Source organism: Antechinus flavipes, chromosome 6, assembly GCF_016432865.1.
Source record: "Antechinus flavipes isolate AdamAnt ecotype Samford, QLD, Australia chromosome 6, AdamAnt_v2, whole genome shotgun sequence".
Classification (NCBI taxonomy): domain Eukaryota; kingdom Metazoa; phylum Chordata; class Mammalia; order Dasyuromorphia; family Dasyuridae; genus Antechinus; species Antechinus flavipes.
Window position 1 is genome coordinate 84154091 of NC_067403.1, and position 25701 is coordinate 84179791.

The window sequence follows — 25701 nt, forward strand, 5'->3', positions numbered from 1 at the left end:
GAATCAGGAGAAATTCAGGTTTGAATACTATTCTGACATTGTCAATGACCAGGTACAACATACTAAGCCTAAATGTCCTTATCTGAAAAATGGGAATGATCAGCAATGATGAGCATGTAACAAAACCTTGCAAAATGACTTATTCACTTTAATTGTTTATTAGCCCCTTAGAAATACCATTACAATTTAGGTTACAGCTAGCTGGCACAGAGTATGTAATGCCAGACTTGGACTAAGAAGATAGGAGTTCAAATCTGCCCTCAGATACAAGCTTGATGATTTTGAGCAAGTCATTTCATCCTATTTGTTTCAGTTTCCTCATCTATAAAATGAGCTGGAGAAATAAATACCAAGCTACTCTAGTATCTTTGCCAAGAAAATCCCAAATGGGGTCCTGAAGAGTCAACAGCAATAAAAATGGAATCATAGAAACTTTTTTTTTTTTAACAGAAGAGGAAACTGATGTCCAAGGAACTGTCTCTATTAAGGCCACATAGCTAAATGCAATAATTGCCATTCAGGTTACTTTATTCTATATATTCATAAGTACTTTGGCAATTTAAGCAAAACTACCCCTTTAGAGCTGAATTATCCCAAGAATTCCATCTGTATGATCCTATCCTATCAATAAGTAAAACTATATTTTTAATCCCAAAGAGACAACTAAAATTTATTTCAAATTGAACAGTGACTTCTAGCTGGAAGGGATTGTCAACCTAAAATAAAGATTCTGATTGTCAAAATAGCAAAAAGGAGGGTATTTTAACAGTCAAGGGAATTACAACCCAGGACTACCAAACAGCACCAAAGTACAGAGAATGCCTAAAAGGGGAAGAGGAAGGGCAGAGTTAAATATATTTTAGCCCCAAGGGAGCTTTATGGGAAGCACAGACTAGAGCTGTTTAAGTTGTTGTGAAAATAGTAAGTAGAAAAGGCTGAGAGAGGCTGGGGGGAAGGGATGACTAAGTCAGAACAGCAGGGTCAGGCTCCAAGAGGAGCAAATAGGAGCAATCTGTTCCAACCACAAGGTCAGTTGGCACCAAAGTCAGGTAGTCTTCCTGATGTCTTCACCTTTTTTTAAAACTGGCTTCTAGGATCAGGAAAGGTGAATAACTACATTCAGTAGGGTCCAGTAGAATACTGGAGGGCTACTTGGGAGGTATGAATAAAGTATTTACTTAATTAAGTACTTAATTAAAAATGAGCTCCAAGAATTTTAAAGATGACTGCTAAGACAAAATAAGTTTTATGAAGTTCTCTTTATATCTATATCTAGCATCATGTTAAATATATTCTTAATGGCAGAACGTTCATTTTAAATCAGAATCCACAATGTTTTCCTACATTCAGTGCATTCTTCAGACACTTTGGATACAAGTAAATAATCTGTCTGATTCCCACTGTAAAATGATATAATCTAAAAAAAAAAAAAATGGAGTACTACAAACCCACTCCAGATCAGCTATGGGGATGTTGCAGCTTTAAAATTGTATGACTCTTCCTCAGCTACTGTAGTTATAAGTGGTAGGAGTGGACAAGCAGAGTGTGCAGAGATGATTGGCTGCTGCTGGGTGAGCAGGGTACATAAAAGACAGCAGTGATACACCTGAGACATCAATCACGATATCATTCCAGAACTGAAACAATTAATTGCCTTTGAGAGACGAAATCACCATGAGTGGGTGTCCTTTTTTAGGAAACAGTATTGGGTGAGTATAAAGTGACACCAAGTACTCTGTGACCACTTTGAAGAGCTAAAGAAAACGAAGTGGGAAAGCTTAGATAAACAAGTTCTAGCTTAATTTTCTCATTTATGTGTGCTTTGGCTCTACAATCTTAAAAATCATGGTTGAATCAGTAAATCAGTGTTGATTTATTGAGTCAGTAAAAGTCCTTTTTCTCTTTCTCCTTTCTTTATCTCTGTTTCTCTTCCCTTTCTTTACTTTTCCTTCCCTTCCCTTCCTTTCCCTTTCCTTCCCTTCAACTCTCTTCCCTTCTCCTCTCCTCTTTTTTCCTCTCCCCTTCTCTTTTCTTCTTTTCTCTCCTCTCCTCTTCTCTTCTTTTCTCTTTTCCTCCCATTTCTTCTCTTTCCTTCTCTCTTCTCCTCTCATTTCTTCTCTTTTTTTTTCTTTTTCTCTATTTTTCTTCTCCTCTCTTCTGCTCTCCTTTCTCTCCCCTTCCTTTTCTTTCTTCTTTATTTATTGGGTTCCTAGATATGCTTGGAAGAAATTACACTTGGAAGACAAGGAAGAGGACAAATCACAGGCTGGAATTAATAAAGCCAGTAAAGGAGGACTTGTCTATGGAAACTACCTACATGTAAGTGCCAATTTTAGATATTCGATGTGGCTGTGGCTATTTGCTTGCCTTCCTTTCTTAGCCACACTACATCTAGAACTATCTCCAGTCATTCTGATCTATCTTTTGCCATTCGACTCATTTGGCTACAGAAAAGAGAGATTGGTGACTTTGCATAGCCCTTCCTCACTTCAATCCAATGCATTAGCCTTCCATTGGACTTCCTCCCTGATGTCGTGGCCCATTTTGAGAACTAAGGACAATCAACAATCTTAACCACCAAATAACTAAACAGAAAATAGCCTTTAGAGCTAAGTCAGCATTGATATTTTTTTCTTTAAATGGGTGCTTTCTTATACTCCAGATCTTAGAAACACATACACTCACACAAACACACACACCAAAGCCTAGAAACATAGTACAAAACTTTATTTAAGAATGCAAACCAACAGTATAATAGCATGAAGTGATTGAACATTGGAGAACCAGGCATCTTTCAGTCACAGATATATCTATACTCACCTTACACAAATCTGAGATGCTATAGAAATGTAAAATTACATTAAGCATTCAAGTTTGTCAGTAAAGCTCTCTTTATTGCTAAATCAGAGGAGTGTTGAAAATTATAAAGGGACAGATTGCTGAATTATAGGGAACAGGTATTGCCCAATTTCTGCAAATATGACTTTGTCAATAAATCCCTGTCCAGAAATAGAAACCATTTCCCCATAGAGATTTTCTACCTGAAGGCGAAGAAAGTGAAGCTTGATCCAGTTTTCTCATTGTCTTCTGATTTTTAAGTAATGAGATTAAGCATCTGCTATGTATTAGGGAAAGTAAGAAGAAGGTAGGATAGTAAGGGGTAAGAATATTGGATTTGGTTAAAAAAAAAAAAACAGGTAAAAATGCTGACTCTGCTACTAAATACTAACAGGACCTTGAAAAATTCCCTCACTTTTCTGTGCCTCCATATCCTCAAATCTATAATGAGAAGTTGAGTTATATAGTCTCTGTAGGGTGCCTCCCAACTCACTCCTATGATTTTACTTGTTAGATTTTGTCAGCATACAAAAGTAATAGACAAGAAGTGAATGAGCTTGGCTTCTATTTCCTCATTTACGGAGACTCTAATATCCTTTACAACTCCAATTTTCCATCATTCTTTTTTTCCTATTTCTTTTAGGATATAGACAGGGACTTCTTATTTTTGTCCCTGTCTCCTAGGACCTAGAATAGCATCTAGAACAAATTAGGTACTTAATAAATGTGTGTGGTTTGACAGATAAAGAAGTTAGCTATAAGTGATTTTGTCTGATGTTTTTCTTGGAAGAGCAGATCTATTATTGCATAAGTCCAGTCTCCATATTTCCAGGTTCAGCATGACTGTAAAACCCTTTATCAACCTTTATCAAGCTGGAATCAGGGAACAGGAAAAACATACATTGAATTATCAAGCTTTTATCATGAAATATATCTAAACAGATCAATTAATGGACTTCTTAATGGTATTTTGCCATAATGAATATTGTTAGAAAAAATGAAAAAAAAAGGCAAAGACATATTTATGCTACATTCATTTAAAAACAAAATTCAATTCAATTCCTTGTTTGATGAAGAGATCACTGTTCAATCATGGTCCATGAAGAGGAAAAAAAGCTTCAATTCCTAAGGACCAGTTGGATTCTGCAAATACCTATATGCTTGTCATTACCATGTCTTTTAAAATTTGACCATGAACATGTTGAACACCTGATTCTCATGATCTTTTTATCATGATTCTTTCTGTTAAAGCTGGAAAAAGTTTTGGATGCCCAAGAACTTCAGAGTGAAAAGAAAGGGAATAAGATTCATGATGAACATCTTTTCATTATCACTCATCAAGGTAAGCTACAACTTCATGATATATGGTCATTTCCATCACTCTAATTGCATCTGTGTTAAATAATACAAATATTGTTTTATTGGTAGAAGAGGGAAGAACATTGAGAGACTCTACAGATTTGAATCTTTCCAGTCTTAAATGTCTGGATATATACTTCATTGTCATATAAATTCCTCAAGAGTATCTTTCTGTGGATTTACAACACTCATTCATGTATGCTATTGGACACCCAAAAGGACTGTTTATGAATGACTATTATTTTATTTTAATAGTAAGATCCCAACTGCAATAATTCACAAAGAATGAAATTTTATAATTTTACAGCTTAGTAATTTGCAGAACTGTATTTTGAGGAAATTAAAGTTATAATTTTAGGAAATTTTTTGCAATACTGAGAGACAACATCACTTGCTCCGGTTACTCAGCTAATGTGCAACAGAAGTGGTAGTTGAATACAGGTCTTCTTGAATTGAAGGTTAATTCTCCATCCCCTGTGACACTACACTTTCATTTCAGATTTATTTCCTTTTTTTCCCTCCATAAAGTCCTTTGCCTCAATGGATAACTTTAGATAACTGGCTGCTAAACATCCAGACCAAAGTTTATTAATATGTTAATGATTGATATATTATATAGTAACGATTAATGTGTCATCCATGTCTAAATAACAAGGCTTTCATCATTTCAGAATCAATAGAAGAAATACTGGGGTCTGGTCTGGGGGTGGAAATTTTTCTTGGTTAGCACCATGGAAGCTTCTGATTGCTCTGCTCACAAGAGCAAATATACAACTTCTTCTCCTCCTACTCCTTCTCCTTCTTAATATTGCTTTGGAAAGAATCAGAGTGAAGATGATAGCTTAAAAATTAAATATACTTTCTAGATGAAGACAGACTTCATACTAGATCAGTATGAATAAAGTTGTCAGAGAGAAGGAGAGGGTTAATGAAACTTTGTTTTTAGAGACATATTTAATGTTATGTCCTATTTGCCTCTTGTTCTCAGAATTTTAGATAAGAACTAACCATTAATATTTTTTGTAACTCTTATTTTTCCGTTGACAAGCATTTTTTTTCTCTCTCTTATCCCACTACTCCTACACTGGAAATAAAAAGGGGTAAAAACCTTGCAATAAATACATACATTCAAGCAAGTTATATTCTCATACTGGCCATGTCCAGAAATGTATGCCCCATTATGCTTCTTTAGTCCATCTAAAAGGAAGTAGATAGTATGTTGCATCATTTATCCTTAGAAATTATAATTAATTGTTGCTTATCATATTGATCAGTATTATAAAGACTTCGAAAATTGTCTTTTAAAAATATTGCTATTATATAAATTGTTCTCCTGGTTCTGTCTACTTTACTCAGTATCAATTCATGCAAGTCTTCCCAGGTTTCTTTGAAACCATCTCTTTCATAACAGCATTCATATATTCATATAACTATCTTTAATTTCCATCCCGCTCCCCCCCAACTCCCCCCCCCCCAAACAAACTGATAAAGTTTTTGATTGTGAATGGGTTTTTATTGTTTGGTTGCTATTATTGTTTTATTTGTTTGCTTGTTTTCACAAAGAAACCCTTTTCCTCTTTTTCTGATCTCTGGGATATGGAAATAGTAGTAGTACCAATGGGTCAAAGGATTTGCACAATTTGATGATTTTTGAGATACTGTTTTAAATAACAATAGTATCTTTTAAAGAATTTGCATTTAAACATTTCAAAGCCCTCCACTGATCTTTATCTCTCTCTTAGATAGTTAAGTCCACATTAGGCAACTTTCTTCCCATTTTTTTCCATAAGAACACTGTTAGAATTAGGAGAGATAGTTTTTGCCCCATGAACATGTAAAAGCCATAGAATGATTCTCTCTTTCTCACTCTCTGTCACAGTTTCTGTCTCTGTCTCTGTCTTTTTCTCTCTCTTTGTCTCTCTGTCTGTCTCTTTCTCTCAGTGTGTGTATGTGTGTGTCCTTCTCTCTTTCTCCACACATGTCTTATACATATATATGTAAAGAAGACAACAAATAATTTTATCAGTAACCATGATTTTCTTATTACAGCATATGAACTGTGGTTTAAGCAGATCTTATGGGAATTAGATTCTGTCCGGGAGATTTTTCAACAGGGTCATGTAAGTCCAATTGATATTATACTATAATTTTAGTATGGCATTTCATTTCATTTTATTTTGTTTAGAATGGCTATGAAATATTTAGTAGGATGCAAAACTTAATCATTCTAATCTAACAAATACTTATTAAGCACTTACTATATACAAAGCATTGACAAGAGAGGCTGGGCATTCATAAGTCCAAGAAAAAACAGAGGCTAACTTCAAAGAGCTTACATTCTATTACTTAACATGAAACTATGGGATTAACTAAAAAGACTATCCATCCTTAACAAATAAACAAGTATGATTGTGGAGTCAAGTTGTCCTAGAGTATTCCATCTAGACTTAGAAGTTGCTTTAATTCCTATCTAGGGACTCTAATAGCTTTGCTTGGCCATATTGAGGTTTCAGTGAAATAAATATCAAAGTAACCTCAAGGGGAACGTTGTAGAACAACTCCTAAACCACTTAGAATTTTGTCCTTGGCTTGTGACTTATTTTTGGAATACATTTTTCTATACATCAATGCCAGAAATGGTTTTTATGCTTCTAGGTTGGCCCATAAAAGCTCAATGACTCGTAAATAGTAGGTGCTAGATAAACATTCATTGACTCAAATGTTTGAGTTAGGTACAAAATATGTTGAACCATATACAAATAGGACAAATCCTGGGGATTAGGTCCTAGAAAGAGGGAATCAGTAGTTCTGAAGGAGGAAGCAGAAAAGGAAAAAAAGGAGAGTTAAGGACTGGAAAGGAAAGGGAAGAAACAAACTTCTGTCTACTTTCATATGTAAGAGAAACATCTAGGCAAAATTCTTATTTGGTAAGTTTGACTTTAGTGCTACCCTACCTCTTTCCTTTCTGCATTGTTCTATCATCTTTTACTAAATTATGGTAGTATCTAACAGTCATGTCTCTAATTTTTTTCTCCATGCTCTAAAATTATTTAACTTTTCACATTTCCCTTCCTAGATCTTTCTGCTACTCCCAAACAAAACATATTCTTCAATGCAGTTGATCTTTACTAAATATTTCTTTCTTTTTTATTTTATTTTTTGGGAGTTTGAACTGGACCTATAATGCCATAGATATAGGGAATAATAGATGATGAAACTCCTTTTATCAATGAAGACTGGCTAATGTCCTGTGTTTTGCAATTTTAGAGAACTTCCTAAGAGCATAGAGAAGTGAAATAACTGGTATTATACCATCAATATATGTCAGAGTTGGAACTTAAACCTAAGTGTTCCTGATTCCAGGCTTTCTTGCTATCTGACCACTGTGATATCTGCCAAGTGTCTACTTAAATGTGTTTATTTAAGGAAACAAATTTCTAATACTTAGGTCTATTCCCAGGTGGAAAAAGGCTACTTTGAGTGGTTGTGGGGTCCCCCAACATTAAGCATCTGTGAGTAGATCCTGGATGATCACTTGTTAGGGATACAATAAAGGAGATGCCCTATCATTTATGGATTAGATTAATCTCCAAGATCACTTATAGCTCTGAGATTTCTTGAGAAGGTTGTGTTGGACATAAAAGTGTAAGACATATTTAAGATGGAATTTCATGTGATAACTGAAGAGTTGAATTCTAATCGTAGCAGAGCCAAACATGTGTTTTCAAAAAAATGAAAAGAAATTTGTCAGTGCAGTATAGATCTACCCTAATGAAAATTGAGGGAGTCAGACAAGATTAGTGTATTCCTGCATAAGCTACCAGTGATAGATTTCTCTGCATTTTTGGACACTCTCAAATATTCATTCATTAGAACACACAAATCTGTATGATACAAATTTTAATGACAAGTTGTCTTGAAAGGAGAAACTCCAGGGATAGTATATGTATGATCACTTTGCTCCTAGGAATTTGCCCAAGTTTGGATCCCTTCAAACAAGAGCATACATGATAGCTATCTGTGTACTTTGAAATGTGGGTGTTACATAAAGGAACTTGACCCTGCTTGAGTTAGCTAAATTGAACACAGGCCTATCTAACTTTTAAACGTGTTTTTGTTTTAGTGATTATATTTTTTGATTTCAATAAAATGTGATATTTGAGTTTATTGGTTTGAAAAAAAATCATTTTAAAGCCTAGCAAGCTAAGGGTAGAAGGAAATTCTCATATGGAAATTCTTCTACTAATGCAGAACCATAACCTGTCTCTAATTCATTGTCTCAAGGGATAGCCTAGAGAGCCTGGGGATACTGAAAAAATGAGGTGACTTGCTAAGAATCACATAGTTATTGTGAATCAATAGTAGTTTATCTACATGGTGCAAATTGAATCTGAATCTTTTCTTAGCTATAAATAAATGTAAAAAAGGAAAAGTGAGGTAGCCTAGAACTCATTTCAGAACTTTCTACTGGGATGACTAAAATGAAGAAGAAAGTCTTTTTTTCATTAATTATCACCAGGTTTTTAGAAGACTTTAGAAGACATTAATGCTAAAGAAAGAAGGGCCAATTCACTTTTCAAATGATGATAGTGAGTCTGTGAAGGGTATCATAGTCACCTAGCTAAGGGTCTAAATCAGGCTTCAAACAAAAATCACCCAATTCTAAACCCCATACTCAACAACATGAAACCACTTATCATCATCATTATTTGAGTATCAGTGTTATTATTTATTACCCAACTTTGCTCCCTACTCTTTGAGTTTAAGTTCCAAGGAAAATACTCTGTCACTGGAAGCTCTGCTTTCCTATTCATTCATCAAGCAATTAAACAACACAGGTTTTCTCTCTCCCTCTCCCTCTCCCTTTTCTCCTCTCCTTCTTCCCCTCTCTCCCTTTCTCCCCCTTTCCTTTTCTCTCCCTCTCCCCCTGTCTCCCTCTCTTCCTCTCTCCCTCTCTTTCCCTCTCCTTCTCTCTCCCCCTCTCCTTCTCTCTCCCTTTTTCCTTCTCTCCCTCTCTTCCTCTCTCCCTCTGTCCCTCTGTCCCTCTCTCTCTTCTTTCCTCCTTCTCTTCCTTCTTCCCTTCTTTCCTTCCTCTCTTCTTTCCTCCCTCTCTCCCTCCCTCCTTTTCTCTTTCCCTCCCTTTCTCCTTCCCTCTCTATTTCCCTCCCTCCTTCCTTCCTTCCCTCTCTCCCATATAAAATTTTTTCTCTTGGGATATTGTTCATTGACGTTTACTAGAGCGTATCGAATCAGTGATGATTAAGTGGCTTTTTTGTTCAATTGTATAGGGCACAATGTTGATAAGATTTACTTTAACGATTATTTACCTCCAATTAATTTTCTGATATTTAAAGTTTTAAATTCACAATGAGTACTTCTATTTTAACAACTTAATGATATGCCTTTCATTTCACATACATTCTCTTCACACACACACACACACACACACACACACACACACCCCTTTGGTTGCATTTTAAAATTCCAAAATTCTAAGTAGTCTTCTTATGAATGGAGAGTAAGTTCATGAAAAATAAACTCATTTTATATGTTTCCTAGAAATCGCATTTGTTTTGTTTTCTCAATAACATTTTATTTTTCCAAGTACATGTGAAGAGAGTTTTCAGTATTCACTTCTGTAAGATTTTGTATTCCAAATTTTTTCTCCCTTCTTACCTTACTTCTCTCTTTCCTCAAGACAGGAATAAATCTGATGTAGATTATATATGTACATTCCTTTAAAACATATTTCCATATTTGTCATATTGTACAAGGAAAATCAGATCAAAACTGGAAAAAATGATGAGAAAGGAAATGCAAACAATCAAAAAAGATGAAAATACTATGCTTGCATTCCCATTCAGTCTCCATAATTCTTTCTCTGGATGCGGATGGGTCTATTGGAATTATCTTGGATCATTGTATTGCTTAGAAGAGCTAAGTTTATCATAGTTGATTATCACATAATCTTGCTATTTCTGTATACAATGTTCTGCTCATTTCACTCAGCATCAGTTCATGTAAGTCTTTCTAGACTTTTCTGAAATCAGCTTACTTGTCATTTCTTATACAACAATAATACTCCATTACATTTATATATCATAACTTATTTAGCCATTCCCCTATTAATGGGCATCCACTCAGTTTCCATTTCCTTGCCATTACAAAAATAGCTGCTACAAATGTTTTTGTATTTATGGATTCTTTCCCTTCTTTTATAAGCTCTTTGAGATACAGATCCAGTAGTGACACTGTTGGATCAAAGAGTATGCACAGTTTTATAGCCCTTTGGGCATAGTTTCAAATTGTTCTCCAGAATGGCTGGATCAGTTTAAAACTCCAACCACAATGAATTAGTGTCCCAGTTTTCCCACATCCCCTTCAACATTTATCATTGTCTTTTTTTGTCATCTTAACTGATTTGATAGATGTGAGGTGGTGCCTCAGAGTTATCTTACTTTGCATTCCTCTAATTCACATTGATGTGACTATAAATAGCTTTAATTTCTTTCTCTGAAAATTGTTTGTTCATATCCTTTGACCATTTATCAATTGGGGAATGATGTATAGAAATTGCATTTGTTTTAAGTCTAATTTTATTCCTTAATTCTCAGGTAAGAGATGAAAGGAATATGCTTAAGGTTGTTACAAGAATACATCGAATTTCAGTGATATTGAAACTACTTGTACAACAATTTTCAGTTTTAGAAACTATGACAGCTTTGGACTTCAATGACTTCAGGTATGTGTTTTGTAATTTTTTAAAAATTTTCTAGGTATTTGCTATTTAATCCATTCTGCATGAGAAGAGCATTTTGGAGGATAGAATACTTGTATTTATGAGAGCACTGGATTTAGAATTAAAAGATGTTTTTTTGAGGCCCAATTCTACCACCATTTTCTATGATATTCACCATGTGTGTCTATAAAAATCTCTTTCATTCTCAATTTTCTCATTTAGAAATGGAAATGACTTTTACTGGTTTCACTGATGATCATCTTGGCATAGTAAATAGGGAGACTGTCTTCAGGTCAGGAAAACCTAGATTCAAATTTCACCTCAGTTACATGCTGGCTTTGTGATCTGGGACAAGTTAATTAACCTTTCAAGATCATAAAACATTGTTTTGTGTTCCAAATTTTTTTTTTCCTTCCTACTCTTACCTCCATCCTCTTCAAGATAGCAAACAGTCTGATATAGGATATACATGTACAATTCTTTAAAACATATTTCCAGATTTGTAATATTGTGCAAGGAAAATCAGATCAAAAGGTAAAAAAGTGACAAGAAAGGAAAAGCAAATAAATAATCAAAAAAAGATGAAAATACTATGCTTTGAGTTCTCTTTGTAGAACAAGGTATTTTCTGGGTTTGGGGGCTATTTCTGAGTTCTTATGTCATCAATTTCCTCCCAAAGATTATTATTATTATGTGCCTTCTTTTCATACACAGATATATGAATATATCTACATCCATTCATCCATCTTTTTATCCATTTCATTCTCTCTCTTTTTCTCTGTCTCTAAAGGACTGATAATAGCAGGATTTTTAAAAAATAATGTTTCATGGTTCCTAAAGTGTTTTATTTATATTGTCTGCCCGAGTCTCCCTAACAATTCCATAAAGAAATTAGTGTAGTATTATTTTGATTGTATAGATAATGAAACCAAGGACCAGATAACTTCTGACTTGTTTAAAGTCAGAATAGGTACTCCTTTTGGAGTAACAAGGTATTTTCGGAGTTTTTAGGATCTAGTTCTATAATCATTTTAGACTTTAAGGCCCATTAGATTTCCTCAAAATTTATTTGTTTTCCTTTCAGTTTGGGCTTGGATGAAGGACCACCAAATGAATAAATGTCAAAGCCATAATCTTACCTCAGTCACTTAATACTTCCTGGCTGTATGACCCTGGGCAAGTCACTTAACCCCAATTGCCTCAGCAAAAACAAAAACAAAAACAAAAACAAAAACAAAAACAAAAACCTTTAAAGATGTAAAGAACTTAGCCTTTTTGACTCCATGTTCTGTACTTAGTCCTTTTCACCATATGGCTATTTTAGTTCCTTTTTTCTAGTAAGGGCAGACAGTGCCTACAATGCTCCAGATAGATGATGACACTAATTCTTGAAAATCTATGACAGGAAATCTTTTTAAAAAAATAATGAATTTTATTATTTCCCCCTAATTACATGTAAAAACAATTCTTAACATTCACTTTTTGAAAATTTTGAAATCCAAATTCTCTTCCTTCCTTCTTTTCTCCTCTCTCTACTTTCTATTTGATATTAGGTTGTACATGCACAATCATGCAAAACATGTTTCCATATAAGTCAAGTTTGCAAACAAAGACACAGACAAAAAAAAAAAAAAAAAACACCCAACAAAGTGAAAAATACCATGCTTTAATCTCCATTGAGATCTCATCAGTTCTTTCTCTGTAGGTAGATAGCATTTTTCATCATGAGTCCTTTGGAATTGTCTTAGATCATGATAGTGCTGAGAATAGCTAAAGTTTACAGTTAATCATTATACAATATTGCTATTACTGTGTACTGTATACTATGTACATATTCTCCTGGTTCTACTCCTTTCCTTTTGGAACAGTTTGTATAATTTTTACAAGTTTTTCTGAGATCATCCTGCTTGTCATTTATTATAGCACAATATTATCCCATTACAAATTACAATTGTATACCACAACTTGTTCAGCCATTGATAGACATCCCATATAAGAGGAAATCTGAAAACAGCTGATGAGAAACTATTTCAATGATTTGTAATGCCAGTCTATCAATTTATTTCTCTCTTTTTTTTCTCCCTTCTAATTTGTTTACAAAGAGAGCACTTATCTCCAGCATCAGGTTTCCAGAGCTTACAATTTCGCCTATTAGAAAATAAAATTGGTGTTCTTCAGAGTCTGAGAGTTCCTTATAATAGGAGACACTATCGGGATAACTTCAAGGGAGTGGATAATGAATTATTGCTGAAGTCTGAACAGGAGAAAACACTCTTACAACTGGTAGAGGTACATATTCAAACTTATTTTCCTTTGGAATTCAGAAACCGATACTCTAGGATTATTAATTGATAATTAATACTTATTATTTGTGAAATTCAAACAGGAATTTAATTGAAAACCCTTTTCTTGGTAACCCTTTCCCATATCCAAATGAATAGAAAATAGAATTAGAAGAGAGAACAAATATTGAAGAGAACAGTCTTTCTAATAATTTCAGAAGTGTTCATTTTTGCAGACAGAATTGATTAATAAATTTTAAGTAATTGCTATGAATTTGTCAAAATAAGGCTTGTAAAGGTTACTAAAGCATGTGCTTTAGAATAAGCAAAACTGTATTTTTCATAAAGCCTCATGTTTATTCATTAAATTGAACATTCCTCCTCACTATTCTGAATTAAGCAGATTTTACTACTTGTGAATTTCTCTTATACCAGGAATTCTTAAGGATTTCATAAATCATCTTAAAGAAATGCTATATTCATTTTCATGGTAAAAATTAGGGAAGAACAATTCTTTTAAAAGTATTTAAATCCTGGTCAGAAACTGCCTCATTCTGGAGGGTTCAGATAAAAAAGACAGATTCATAGGAATTCATGTTTCCACTGAAAAGAAGTCACTCCTTTACTCATTGGTATTTTTGCATAGAATAGAATGCAAGGAGACGCCTCAGAGCAGTATCATAAAAGACAACAAATTACCCAAACTTGTGTTTTTTAAGCCCATCTGGTCTATGCCAGCTAAGGTCCTTCAATTACCCTGAAAACTACAAAAGTTCTATTAGATAATAGTTGATGATGATCAACAACTACTTCTGGTTTCTAGTTATTTAATTATTAGAATATCATAAATTTCATCATTAGAAATATATAACACCACAAATAAACTTGATTGAGATATAAAATGATCAGGAATTCTGGGATAGCTTTCACTAACTTTTTTTAGTTAGAGAAAGACTACATATAGAAGTCTTCTTTAAGGGTAATTAGCGAAACTTTTAAGTAATAATTGATGAATAATTGATTTCATATAGACTTAAAAAAAGAGAGAGAAAAAAATAGTCTCTTCCTACTCAGAATCAGATCACAGAATCTTAAAAACCTCCAAGGAAACAGGTACAACCCTTGATTTTTCTATAAGAAAAAGAATGGTGGTTGGCCAAGTTAACAGAGTTTGAGGTAAATGAGATTAATTTAGCAGGTCTTCTCCATGTAGGAATCACTTTTTTGGTTCTAAAGAAAATGTCCCACAATCTTAAGTGCAGATTTAAGCCCAGTGAAGCATCTCACAGATGAATGTCCAGAATCACAACAGTGTCAGGAAAAAAAAGGGAAAAATTTCACTATCATGACTAGGAAATGGTGAAGATGTATACCATACTAAATATGTATAAATGGTCACATATTAAGATTTTCAGGACAATACATTCTGTAAAGATACAAAGGAAAGGGTTTTTTTAAAAATATATTTTAGATTACTAAATAATATTCTTTCTGATATTAAATTTATTTAAAGAGATATTAATTAAAATGTTGCTTTTAATTATCAATTAAATTATTAAATTTATATTTACTATTTAATATATTTTAAATATTAAGCACCTACTCAGTACCAGGAACTAAATTAAGAACCAGGGATACAAATGTTTTAAAGGATTAAAGCCTTATTTTAAAGGAATTTATACAGACTGAGGGAGGGTCAGATTTAATTTCTCTTCCTTACACAAATAAGTACAGCATAACTCAAAAAAGGATATTTTAGAGAGGTCACAAAGGAGAAATATCTAGGAAAATATGAAAAGAGAGAGAATAGTTTCAGCACAGGGAAATCGGGAAACATTTCCTGGCATATTTGAGATGAACTTGAAAGCAAGAAAGGGATTATAAAAAAATGGAAATGGGGCAGGAATTCATTTCAGTCAAGGGATAAAATTTAAGGTAGGGAGAGACAGTATAAGATAAGACAGGATGGCTTAGAGGTTTGTTGCTTGTTTGTTTTTTCTGGACCACAGAATGCATAGAATTAATAATGGGGATTAAGAGTGGCTGAATTCTGATGAATCATGATTAAAATAATCCTTTTGGCCTAGGAAAATAAGGAAGTATGAAATACTTTTGGGATCTCTGTAATGTGCATAGAAAATGACATATTCTATTACACACAGTTATTGTCTCACCTGGTTTTGTTGTTGTTATTCTTTGTTATAAGGGCTGGCTCAATGGGCACAGGGTATGTCAGATGAAAAAGATTTTTTTTTTAAATTGAACTCCAGGTTCTTAGACAATAAACTATTCTAATTTCAATATTTATTGTTTACTTATAAAAATGTTCAATTTTATTTAAGGCATGGCTAGAAAGAACACCAGGATTAGAAAGTGATGGATTTAATTTTTGGGAAAAATTGGAAAAGAATATCATAAAAGGCCTGGAAGAGGAATTCATAATGATTCAGGTATTGTTGTGTTTTTTTTTTTTGAAAGCATAAATGAATGAGAAGAAAAACTGGTCATTCTATTTAAATCTTGCCTAGTTTTTCTTCTTATATTATCTCATTCCTCAAAGCCTTAGACTTTAGTACTTTATACAAACCCTTCAATTCAAGGTTTCTTAATCATAGTAAAGCCTTCTTTACTATGTGTGTGTGTGTGTGTGTGTGTGTGTGTGTGTGTGTGTGTATGTAAATGCTTCTCAGAATAATTTTAAACAAAGCAAAAATATTTAGTTACAAAGAAAATCAGTTTTAATGAAATATATACATATATATTACACATATCCATCCATTCATACACACACACACACACACACACACATATTTTAAAGTTCACAAATACCAGATTAATAATTCCTGATTTAACTTGATCTCAATCCAAATAGAGTTGAAATAGTGTAAAACATTTTTTAAGCCATCTGTGTTTAACATGGGATGTGCTGGATCCATCCTAATGTGTTGGTAGCACTAACTCCATGGTGGAGTTCCCAAAGATTTAGATCCCATCAGGAATAGAGGCATACATAATCAGAACAAATTCCTGAGACCCCTCTAGGACATTCTTCTAAACTGCCTTTGTGGTATTGCTTTGTCATCTTCGAGGGTCCCTTTGTTTGGCAGATTTCAATTCCTGTTGGGATCAGATACATGTCTGTTCTGCTCCCTACCCTCTGGAAAATCTCACCTGTCCTAACCAAGAAACTCTGATAGCTTGTTCAGATCAGGGGAAAATGAATTAAACATCTCTCTCACTGCCTTTCCTACCCCCAATCCCATTGTTTTCCATGGCTCAGCCTATAACTATGGTTGGTAGAGATAAGGGAGAGGATAATAAAAAAGTGAAAGGATGTGCCATTGGTTACCAGTCCCTAAATTCCACCTTTGTTTCTTTATGACTAAGTGCAAGGTAGTCTGATTGGAAAGATGCTTTTTTTTTTTCCTTAAGCAAATATGATGACTGAAAAGGTTACTCTACCCTTTGGTTTATTTATATTTTTCACACAAAATTGATTTATTAATAATAAAAATGTGCTAAGACCTAGTTTCTTCAAATAAATATTGTAATAAATAAAATAATGCCCCATTATGATTGAATATTCAGTAGCTGTTCAATTAAAAAATATATGAATACTTTAATACCCTAATAAACATGCAATCCTATCTAATCTTTTAGGCATGATTAGGTCCCTAAAGAATAGTTACTATATTATTTGTTCACTCTTACCCACCTCTCCCACCCCAACAACACGTAAGTACATTGATAGCAGGGACTACTTTGTTTTTGCCTTTTTCTATCTCACAATTAGTACAATACCTGGCATATAGTAAGGATAAAAAATCTGTTAACTGAGTTGAATTGAAAATACAGATGATCATGTTTAACATATAATTACAAATTTGATTATATATAAATAAAAAGTATATAGAACAGTTAGATGCAGGACAATAAAATTTTGTCAGCCATCTAACACCGATACACATATAAAGATTCCTACTACTCAATTTAGTCTATTAAGGAATCACAGTTAATTAGAATGAAACCTTTGTCTTCATTCTGTCCATTATTATATAGTGTTTTTTTTTTTACAAAGTACAATAATTGAACTTCTTTTATCAATTACTTATTAATATAATTTTATCATTGCTGATCTTGGTACTTATCTTAGAATTCCTTTCTTATCTTTCATTCTTTCATTTATTTATTTCAAGACCACAAAATTTTAGAGCTGGAAGAGTCCTTGGAAATCATTATTAAATCAGCCCCTTCTTTTTTATAGATGCAAAAAACTTAGAAAATCAAAAAGTTGAAATATCTTGCTCACAGTCACAAATTGTGTGGAGGAATTGGAAATAAATCCTAAGTTTTCTAATTCCATAGTCAGTATTCTTTTCACTTTGCCAGGACATATAAATATTTGTAAGTAAAAATATCCTTTCACTGGACTATGTAGGTATGTTTAGCAAAGACTCCTCCACAATCTTTATCTGTTCATAAAAGGAATCACTTGAATCACTTTGACAAATTATCAAACTTAAATCACTTTTATATAATCAATATTTCAATGGCAGGTGCCTTCTCAATGAGAGGAACTTATTCTTTGCCATTTTATATATGAAATACAGGAGAAGCAATAGAAGGAAAAAAGAACAACTAGCTGAATTACCAAAAAGAAGGCAAGAAATTAATAACCAAAATACCAATCTTTTGCCAACTGAAGAAGGGAGAAAGAGGGTAGGGTCCATTTTATGAAGGATATTAACAAAAAAGTAATTTTGAGAAAGCCAATCATTTTGGATTACTTGCTTATTCTATCTACTATTTCTTTTTTTCTAAGACCAAAGAAGAATCAGAGGAAAAAGATGAACAGCTAGCTGAATTCCAAAAACAAAAAGAGGTGCTGATGTCATTATTTGATGAGAAACGACATGAGCATCTTCTTAGCAAAGGTGAGGCTTCTATGCTTAAAAGGACATTAGCAATGTGCTTGAATATACAAATCCATAAAGTGAGAGGAATCTGTAATGATCCTGAGCTTGGAGTCCCAAGGATACAACAAATATATTGGCTGTAAAAAAGAACCTAGAGGAGCATTATGGTTTCATGTATAAAAAGCCCAGTCCAAGTGCTACTTTGGATATATTCTGTGATACTGTCACAACTTCTTAGTATCCCAGACAACACTCTAAGACCATAAATCACAAAGGAATTGTGGATGATCTGCATGGGTAGAGGGAATTCTTTGAACAAACACATGTGGATGGTCCAAAATAATCTTTATTGTATCAGGTGTAAACATTTTTGGAGACTGCTGAGATCTGTTTTTTTTATAAAACACAGTAATGATGGCTCAACTCTCTGAGCAAATCTTACAAAAATTTAAAGAAAGATATAATTCAATTCCTCTAGATTCAAAAGGAAACTGTTTATAGAAGGCAGCAAAGTATAGTGCTAAGAATAAAAGACTAGAGTTTGAATCCCAACTTTAACATATATTAAGACTTTAGAGAGTTAAGTTCTGTTATTTATTCTGTAAGTTAAGTTCTGAATCTCAGTTTCCTCTTTTATAAATGGGATAATTAATTTGTATTTCTATTTGTAAAGCACTTTATGAATGCCAGCTTTTTTTATTTTTATTTATGAGAAACATCAAATAAAAGTTGAGCAAACTGTAAGCTTAGAATCAGGGAAAACTGGATTCAAGTTGTACTTCTGACATGTGCTAACGGTGGTGGTCTTTTTTGGAGGATTGTGGAATGTTGGGAACAGTAGCAAACTTTAAAGCTAAATACAAGCAAAAAAGATGGACCGTCAACCATAAGGATGACAAAAGTATCTTGGAAAGTAAGTCATCAATATAAACATGCTGATGTATTTTGCAGGTGAAAGACGGCTGTCATACAAAGCTCTACAGGGAGCATTGATGATATATTTTTACAGGTAAGATGGCTTTAGAACAGGAGAAATCTTAGGTTATAATGCTATAAAATTGAAAAGAAATGCAAGTAGTTGGGAAGTCTAGTGTCAGTTAGAAAATGCTTCCTTGCTATTATTAAATGTCTAACAAACTGAGTAACTTCCAGCTAGGTTTTAATTATTCTCTCATTTATTCTCTCATATATTAAAAGATATACCTTATAACTGAGAGTGCAAAAAAAAAACAAACAAACAAACAAACAACCTAGTAAATCAAATTTCTCCCTTCCTTCCTTCCTTCCTTTCTTCTTTCCTTCCTTTCTTCTTTCCTTCCTTCCTTCCTTCCTTCCTTCCTTCTTTCCTTTCTTTCTTCTTTCCTTTCTTCCTTCCTTCCTTCCTTCCTTCCTTCCTTCCTTCCTTCCTTCCTTCCTTCCTTCCTTCCTTCCTTCCTTCCTTCCTTCCTTCCTTCCTTCTTTTCTTCCTTTCTTCCTTTCTTCCCTTCCTTTCTCCCTTCCTCCCTTTCTCTCCCTCTTTTCCTCTCTCTTTCCCTCTTCCTCTTCTTCCCTCCCTCCCTTCCTCTCTTTATCTTTTTTTCCCTTGAACATAAAAGGAAATCCTGCCCCTGGTGAATGGTTCTAATCACTTTAGAGGTGTGAGGAAACAATGATTTTATCTATCAAAGGGTTAGTTTGATTATCAATTTTAATCCATTTCCCTAAGAATGGCTTTAATGTTCATTCTATCCACCTTAATTAAGGGGAAGAGCATGAAAAGGGCTGAAGTAAGTAATTTTTCATGATATTTTCAGTTGAATGAAGTTTTCAATATACTTTCACATACGCAATGAGGAATTCTCAGTGAAAGCTAGTTCCTTTGTCACTACATTAGAAGCACCAAAGCCATGCTTGACGTTAAACTCCATTAATACTAATAATAATGACATTGATATAACATTTATTATGTATCAGACACTATGCTAAGCACTTTTGCAATTATTAACACATTTGATCCCTACAACAAACATGGTAAGTAGGTGCTATTATTATCCCCTTTCTGCAGATGAGGACACTGAGGTTAAGTGATTTGCCCAGAATGACACAGTTTCTAAGAGCATATATGAACACCTGATTCTTGGCTAGATGCTCTATCCACTGCACCATCCATCTGCCTTACAGATAAAGGCAACTTCTTGCCCTTATTACTTAGAGATAATATCTATCTATCTAACAAGACAGTTGTATGGAAAATACAATGTAGACTATTAAGCACCATATAAATAGGAGTTGTTACAAGTATCCATAGCTCAATTCTCTCAATTCTGTTCCCAGAGAAGATACTTAATGTCAGATATTGTCACTCTTCTGCAACTGTTCAGGTTAGTTGGGATACATAGTGTAAGGCAAGTTGTTATGTGATAAAAGTGAAAAGCTGTAGGTCTGTTAATGATCTGGAAGTGAAAAGAGAGAGATAGGGAAAATAATGAAGAAAAACAAATACCCTTTCCTCTCTAGCTTTGGGATATTTTTTTTTTCCAGCCAAGTTAAGGCCGCAATAATAGAATAGCATTTGTTAAGGGACTAATCAGTGATTTCACTGATAAAGAGAATGCCTTCAACAATACAGGTCACCACCTCTTCTGAAATTTAAAGAACGGCCTAGAACATAGAGATTAAATGTCTTGCTAACCATCCTATAACCTAGATGTGTCAAAAATGGGACTTGTTAGTCAAAGCTTACTAGCTCTGAGGTCAGCTCTGTATTCATCATAGCAGATTCTAAAATGCTTTGAAAATAGAGTCCATTTCAACTCTGAGTATGCTGTGTCTTTTCTTGTTTTCTTCATCAGGGAAGAACCCAGATTTCAGGTTCCCTTTCAACTGCTAACCTCTCTTATGGACATTGATACTCTCATGACCAAATGGAGATGTAAGCTTATTACTATTATTATTTAAGTAGCTCTGTTGCCATTTCTTCCTGTATCTTGTAATACTCTGCCTCTGTTGGTTTCCTTGGCATATTGACTCATAGCTTACCAAGTATATGAGGGAGAGATAACATTTTCACAAAACAAAAGGGTGGGCCCAGTTTATCCTCAAATAAACACTCAACAAATATGAAGTTTGTGATGATCCATTACTCTTTGCCATATTGGCAACTAAAAAATAAATTTTAATTAATTTATTTGAAATATATATTTTAAAAAGATTGAATTCTAAAATCTCTCTCTCCCTAAAACCCTTGCCCTATCCATTGAGAAGGCAAACAATATAATAACAATTATATGGGTAAAATGGTGCAAAACATATTACCTTATTAGCCACATCACAAAAAAAGCAAGGAAATTAAGGAAAATGAGAAAATTGTATTTCAATTTTTACTTCAGTTTCATTAGTTTTCTCTCTCGAGGTGGACAGTATTTTTCATCATGGTTCTTTCAGAACTGGATGAACTTACAATTAAACACGAACCAAATTACTGCCACTTATAGTAGAGGAAATAAGTCTTCCCTAATCTCAAATTGTACGTTTGTCTAGACAATCACGTGTGTATAGTACACAGAATGCTGGGCAGCAAGGCTGGCACTGGTGGATCCTCAGGTTACCAGTATTTGCGCTCAACAGTGGGGTAAGTCTGTGAGAAAAATCACTTCATTTTGAGTATTAATTAATGCTAATTCACTTAAATCTGTTCCTTCACCATTGGCAAGTTTATACAAATGGATCACAATATCTTTTGTAAGTAGACCTGTTGGGTAACATAGTTTTATGAGCTATTAGAGAGTCGTTTGCCAAAAATAAAATAAAACAGATAACAAAGTAGAAAATAAGGCAATAGAAATTTATGATTTAGGTCCTACAATGAGAGAAGACATATTGCTAATTGATAAGTGATCTTCCCCATATCTTGAGGGTGAGGGTGGTTTTAATTCAATTAACTTCAATTTGATAAGCATTTATTAAATATATGTGATGTGTCAAGCCCTAGATTGTGGCACAAAGTAGGGGAGAAAGCATTCCTTATCCCTAGGAATATGAAAGAATTTGTTCACAAGAATTTTACTCATCCTGACTGAACTCTATCATCATTGGGAACATTAATATAATTGGATAGACGTGGTCTTTGAAAAACTATGTTTTTTGTTCTGAAAAATCAACAAAATGATTTTATCTTGCTTTAAAAGCAAATCATAAAGCCTGCAAAATTATAAAAAAATGTTTTTCACTTTTTCTTTTCACTTTTAGAGAAGTCATATTAGTGAATTAGTCTTTTATTTTCACTTAATGTTTTTTTCTGATTAAGTAATTTTTCTTCCAATTAAATATAGTTTTCAGTATTCATTTTTTTGTGAGATTTTGAATTCCAGTTTTTTCTCCCTCCATCCCTTCTCCTCTCCCCAAGACAGAAAACAATTTGATATAGTTTTGTCTTTTTTTGTATCTCCAACTCTGACACCTGAGGTATACCTCTGATACCTAAGGTATACTTGAGTACCTGATACATAGGAAGCAATTAAAAAATAGTTTTTGATGAAATAATAGTCCAAATGTCCAAAAGATATCTTAGTCATTTTGAAACATCCTTCTGAAGCTGTCATCTGAATTGCTAGCAAGCTCCTAAACAGATTGTATTAAGAGTCATATATTTTTCTTGTCCCTGCTGCAAGTGGTAGTTAAAAATGCACACTAGTACATTTTTATGTATATATGTGTGTATGTATATGCATATATATTTTATTTTTCCAATTTTATATAAAGACAATTTTAAACATTCAGTTATTTTTTAAAAAATATTAAGCAATTTGATATAGATTATATATGTGTAATCATGTAAATTAATTATTTCCGTATTAGTCATGTTATGAGAAAAGAACCAGACAAAAAGAAAAAAATAAACTTAAAATTTCTAAAAGACTGAAAAGAGGAAGGGAACTAGATAATTATCAAACTAAATATTTTCTGATTTGATCCTTCCAGCCCCATGATTTAAAAATTATGGGTACTATTATTTTCATTTTATAGATTAAGAAAACTGAGTCTAAGGGAAGGGAAGGTACTTGCAGTTAGTTAAGCTTCAAGGTAGCATTCAAGCACTAGTTTTTTCTGATTTACCTACTTAACCATCAGCTGCTCTTTCAAGAGTGGACTGGACAAATCCAAGTAGAATTTAAGTCAATTCCTGTGGCTCTAATAATTTGGGAGAGAGAAGAAGGACTCTTTGCAAAGTTGAAATTGTTATACATATGCCAGGTATTAAAGTCATGCTATTTTTCAGTATTTGTAGCATTTGAGATCTACCATTGCCGTTATTATGCTTAATGAAATATTTTCATAGCTAAAAGGTATTTGTGGGAGGTGGATAGAGAACTTGTCTATGAAGTAGAAGGAGCATGATTTGAGTTTTGCTTTTGAAAAAATACTGGCTAAGTGACCCTGAACAAGTCACTTGCTCTTATGATGTTCTAGGCAATTTCCCAACACAAAGAAGTGGTGTTAAACTCTATCCTGCAGGCTATATATTGATTTAGAAAACTACAAATTAATATATCTATATTCTATTCAATTTTCACTTTCCAATTATATTTTAATCTGATTCATCTTTTGTTCAGCTGCTTGCACCCCTAAGTGTAAGCATAAGTTTGACAAACTGTCCTATATCAATGAGATCATAGCTCCAGCCCCTATTGCTAACTACTATTGTTAAGGGATCATTTCATTAACTGTTTCTTCATCTCTTGGAGGAAGGCATCTTGAGAAACTTATATCTTAAATAGAATCCCTTATCCCATTATCTTAACCATTAATCTATTTAGAAGAAAAAAAAAAAAGGAAAGGCTTGAACAAATATTCTAGCAGGTATATAAATCAAAAAGATCTGGACAGTTATGGGATGTTACTTCCATAGCCTTGAGAGACTTGGATTAAAACTAGATGTTCCCTTCCTAGCCGTGTGACCCTGGGCAAATAACTTAACCCCAATTGCTTCAGGGAAAAAAAAACAAACAAAAAAACTAAACATCCTGAATGGAAAATCTTAATACTTTACTTACTACACTATCATACTGATATCAAAACTCTCTGTGTATGTGCTTCTAGTGACAGGTACAAAGTATTCGTAGACCTGTTTAACCTCTCGACATTCCTGGTACCAAGACACTGGATACCCAAGATGAACCCCGTCATTCACAAATTCCTTTACATGGCTGAATACTGTGACAGCTCTTATTTCAGCAGTGATGATTCAGAGGATTAAAGGCAACTTGGAGACATGCGTTTTAAAGCACATCAATAAGCCACTTCGCAGCCAGGAAAGCACATGTACCATATGTATATATTTAAGCACTTCAATGTCACATTCAAAGCTTTCTGATTAGTTTCTTCATCAAATGAGGCCACTGGAAAAGACTCTCTCTCTCTCTCTCTCTAAGGTCCTTTTCAGATCTAAACCAAAGTGAATACACTGGGGAAATACTTAAGTTACTTTGGTTTTGTGATGATTTAGTGAAGATGCTTGTTGATCTAGCTACCAGACCTTAGAAAACAGCCAGTTCATCATCCTCATCTGGAAGATTAGGAAATTGAGATCTACAGGGTTTGTGATCTGTTTGGGGTCACATAACTAAGTGCCAGGAACAAGATTTGGGTGTAGGCTACAAAGTCAGCATTATTTCCACTATTCTTTGAGATCACAACAAAATCAGCTAAAATATAGCATTGTATACATGCAAATGTATAAAATATCTACGATTTCATGCTGCTGCTATAGAAAACTCTCTCCATCCATAGAGATTACAACCATTTTATGGCAATAAATGTCTACACTGGGATTTTTTTGATACTAAGAAAAGATTCAAATAGTACACAGTGCTCATTAGGGTGTAAATATTTTACCGTTGCTTAAATCCTTTTGTAAATTGGAAAACTTCATGTACTATTTCAAATAATTTTTGTATCTTTGTATTGCATCTGATTATTCATACATATAAAGTCACAGAATTGACCATAATAAAAATAATTTAAAAAAAACCTTCCTCTATGCTCTGTTTTTGTTTTCCAGGGGTATAATAATGCTTATACACTTAGGAGTGTGGGATTAGAAACAGACATTCTTTTATTATCTCAAGCAGTGCTAAGTTATCAGCCCAGATCAATGCATTTATGACCATAGGAATGTTATGTAATATCACCAAGAAAATATGACAGTGTACAGCAACCCTGACCTATGGTGATAACCTTTCTGTTTCAGAAGGTAAATACAAATAAATAGCTAATGCGCATGCCTAATCAATATGTTATCTTTCCTAAAGTATACAATTCTGTCTGTAGTTTATTTATTTTTCTCATATTGAAACAAATCTATTAAGAGAGCAGTTTCCAACTTCTGAGCCCTCATGGAAGGGATAGGATAATCAAAAGTGATCTTTCTATTCAGATTTAAATGCATAGATAAGGAAAAATATCTTCTGGAAAATGAGTAAACAGCATGATTCATAGATATGTGTATTTGCTATTTTTCAAATGTATATTGATATGAATAATATTGATATTGCTATAAATAATAAAATATAAATTTATTTTAAAATAA

At 33.5% G+C, this 25701-nt stretch overlaps 1 protein-coding gene across 1 annotated transcript; it reads left to right on the top strand.

Moving 5' to 3' along the window:
- The first annotated feature begins 1608 nt into the window (after window positions 1–1608).
- On the top strand, window positions 1609–25701 carry TDO2 (tryptophan 2,3-dioxygenase). Its single transcript, XM_051964728.1, has 12 exons — window positions 1609–1709; window positions 2214–2319; window positions 4090–4180; window positions 6247–6317; window positions 10812–10939; window positions 13039–13225; window positions 15561–15668; window positions 18041–18152; window positions 19086–19143; window positions 20966–21045; window positions 21654–21744; window positions 24213–25701. Exons 1-12 carry the CDS (start codon window positions 1675–1677, stop codon window positions 24367–24369), a joined length of 1224 nt encoding a protein of 407 aa, XP_051820688.1. The 5' UTR covers window positions 1609–1674; the 3' UTR covers window positions 24370–25701.

Excerpts from the sequence above, each read along its gene's own strand:
- TDO2 (XM_051964728.1), top strand. The coding sequence starts at position 1,675 with ATGAGTGGGTGTCCTTTTTTAGGAAACAGTATTGG. Across the intron at positions 13,226-15,560 it reads CACTCTTACAACTGGTAGAG|GCATGGCTAGAAAGAACACC; the intron begins GTACATATTCAA and ends ATTTTATTTAAG. Across the intron at positions 15,669-18,040 it reads AGGAATTCATAATGATTCAG|ACCAAAGAAGAATCAGAGGA; the intron begins GTATTGTTGTGT and ends TTTTTTTCTAAG.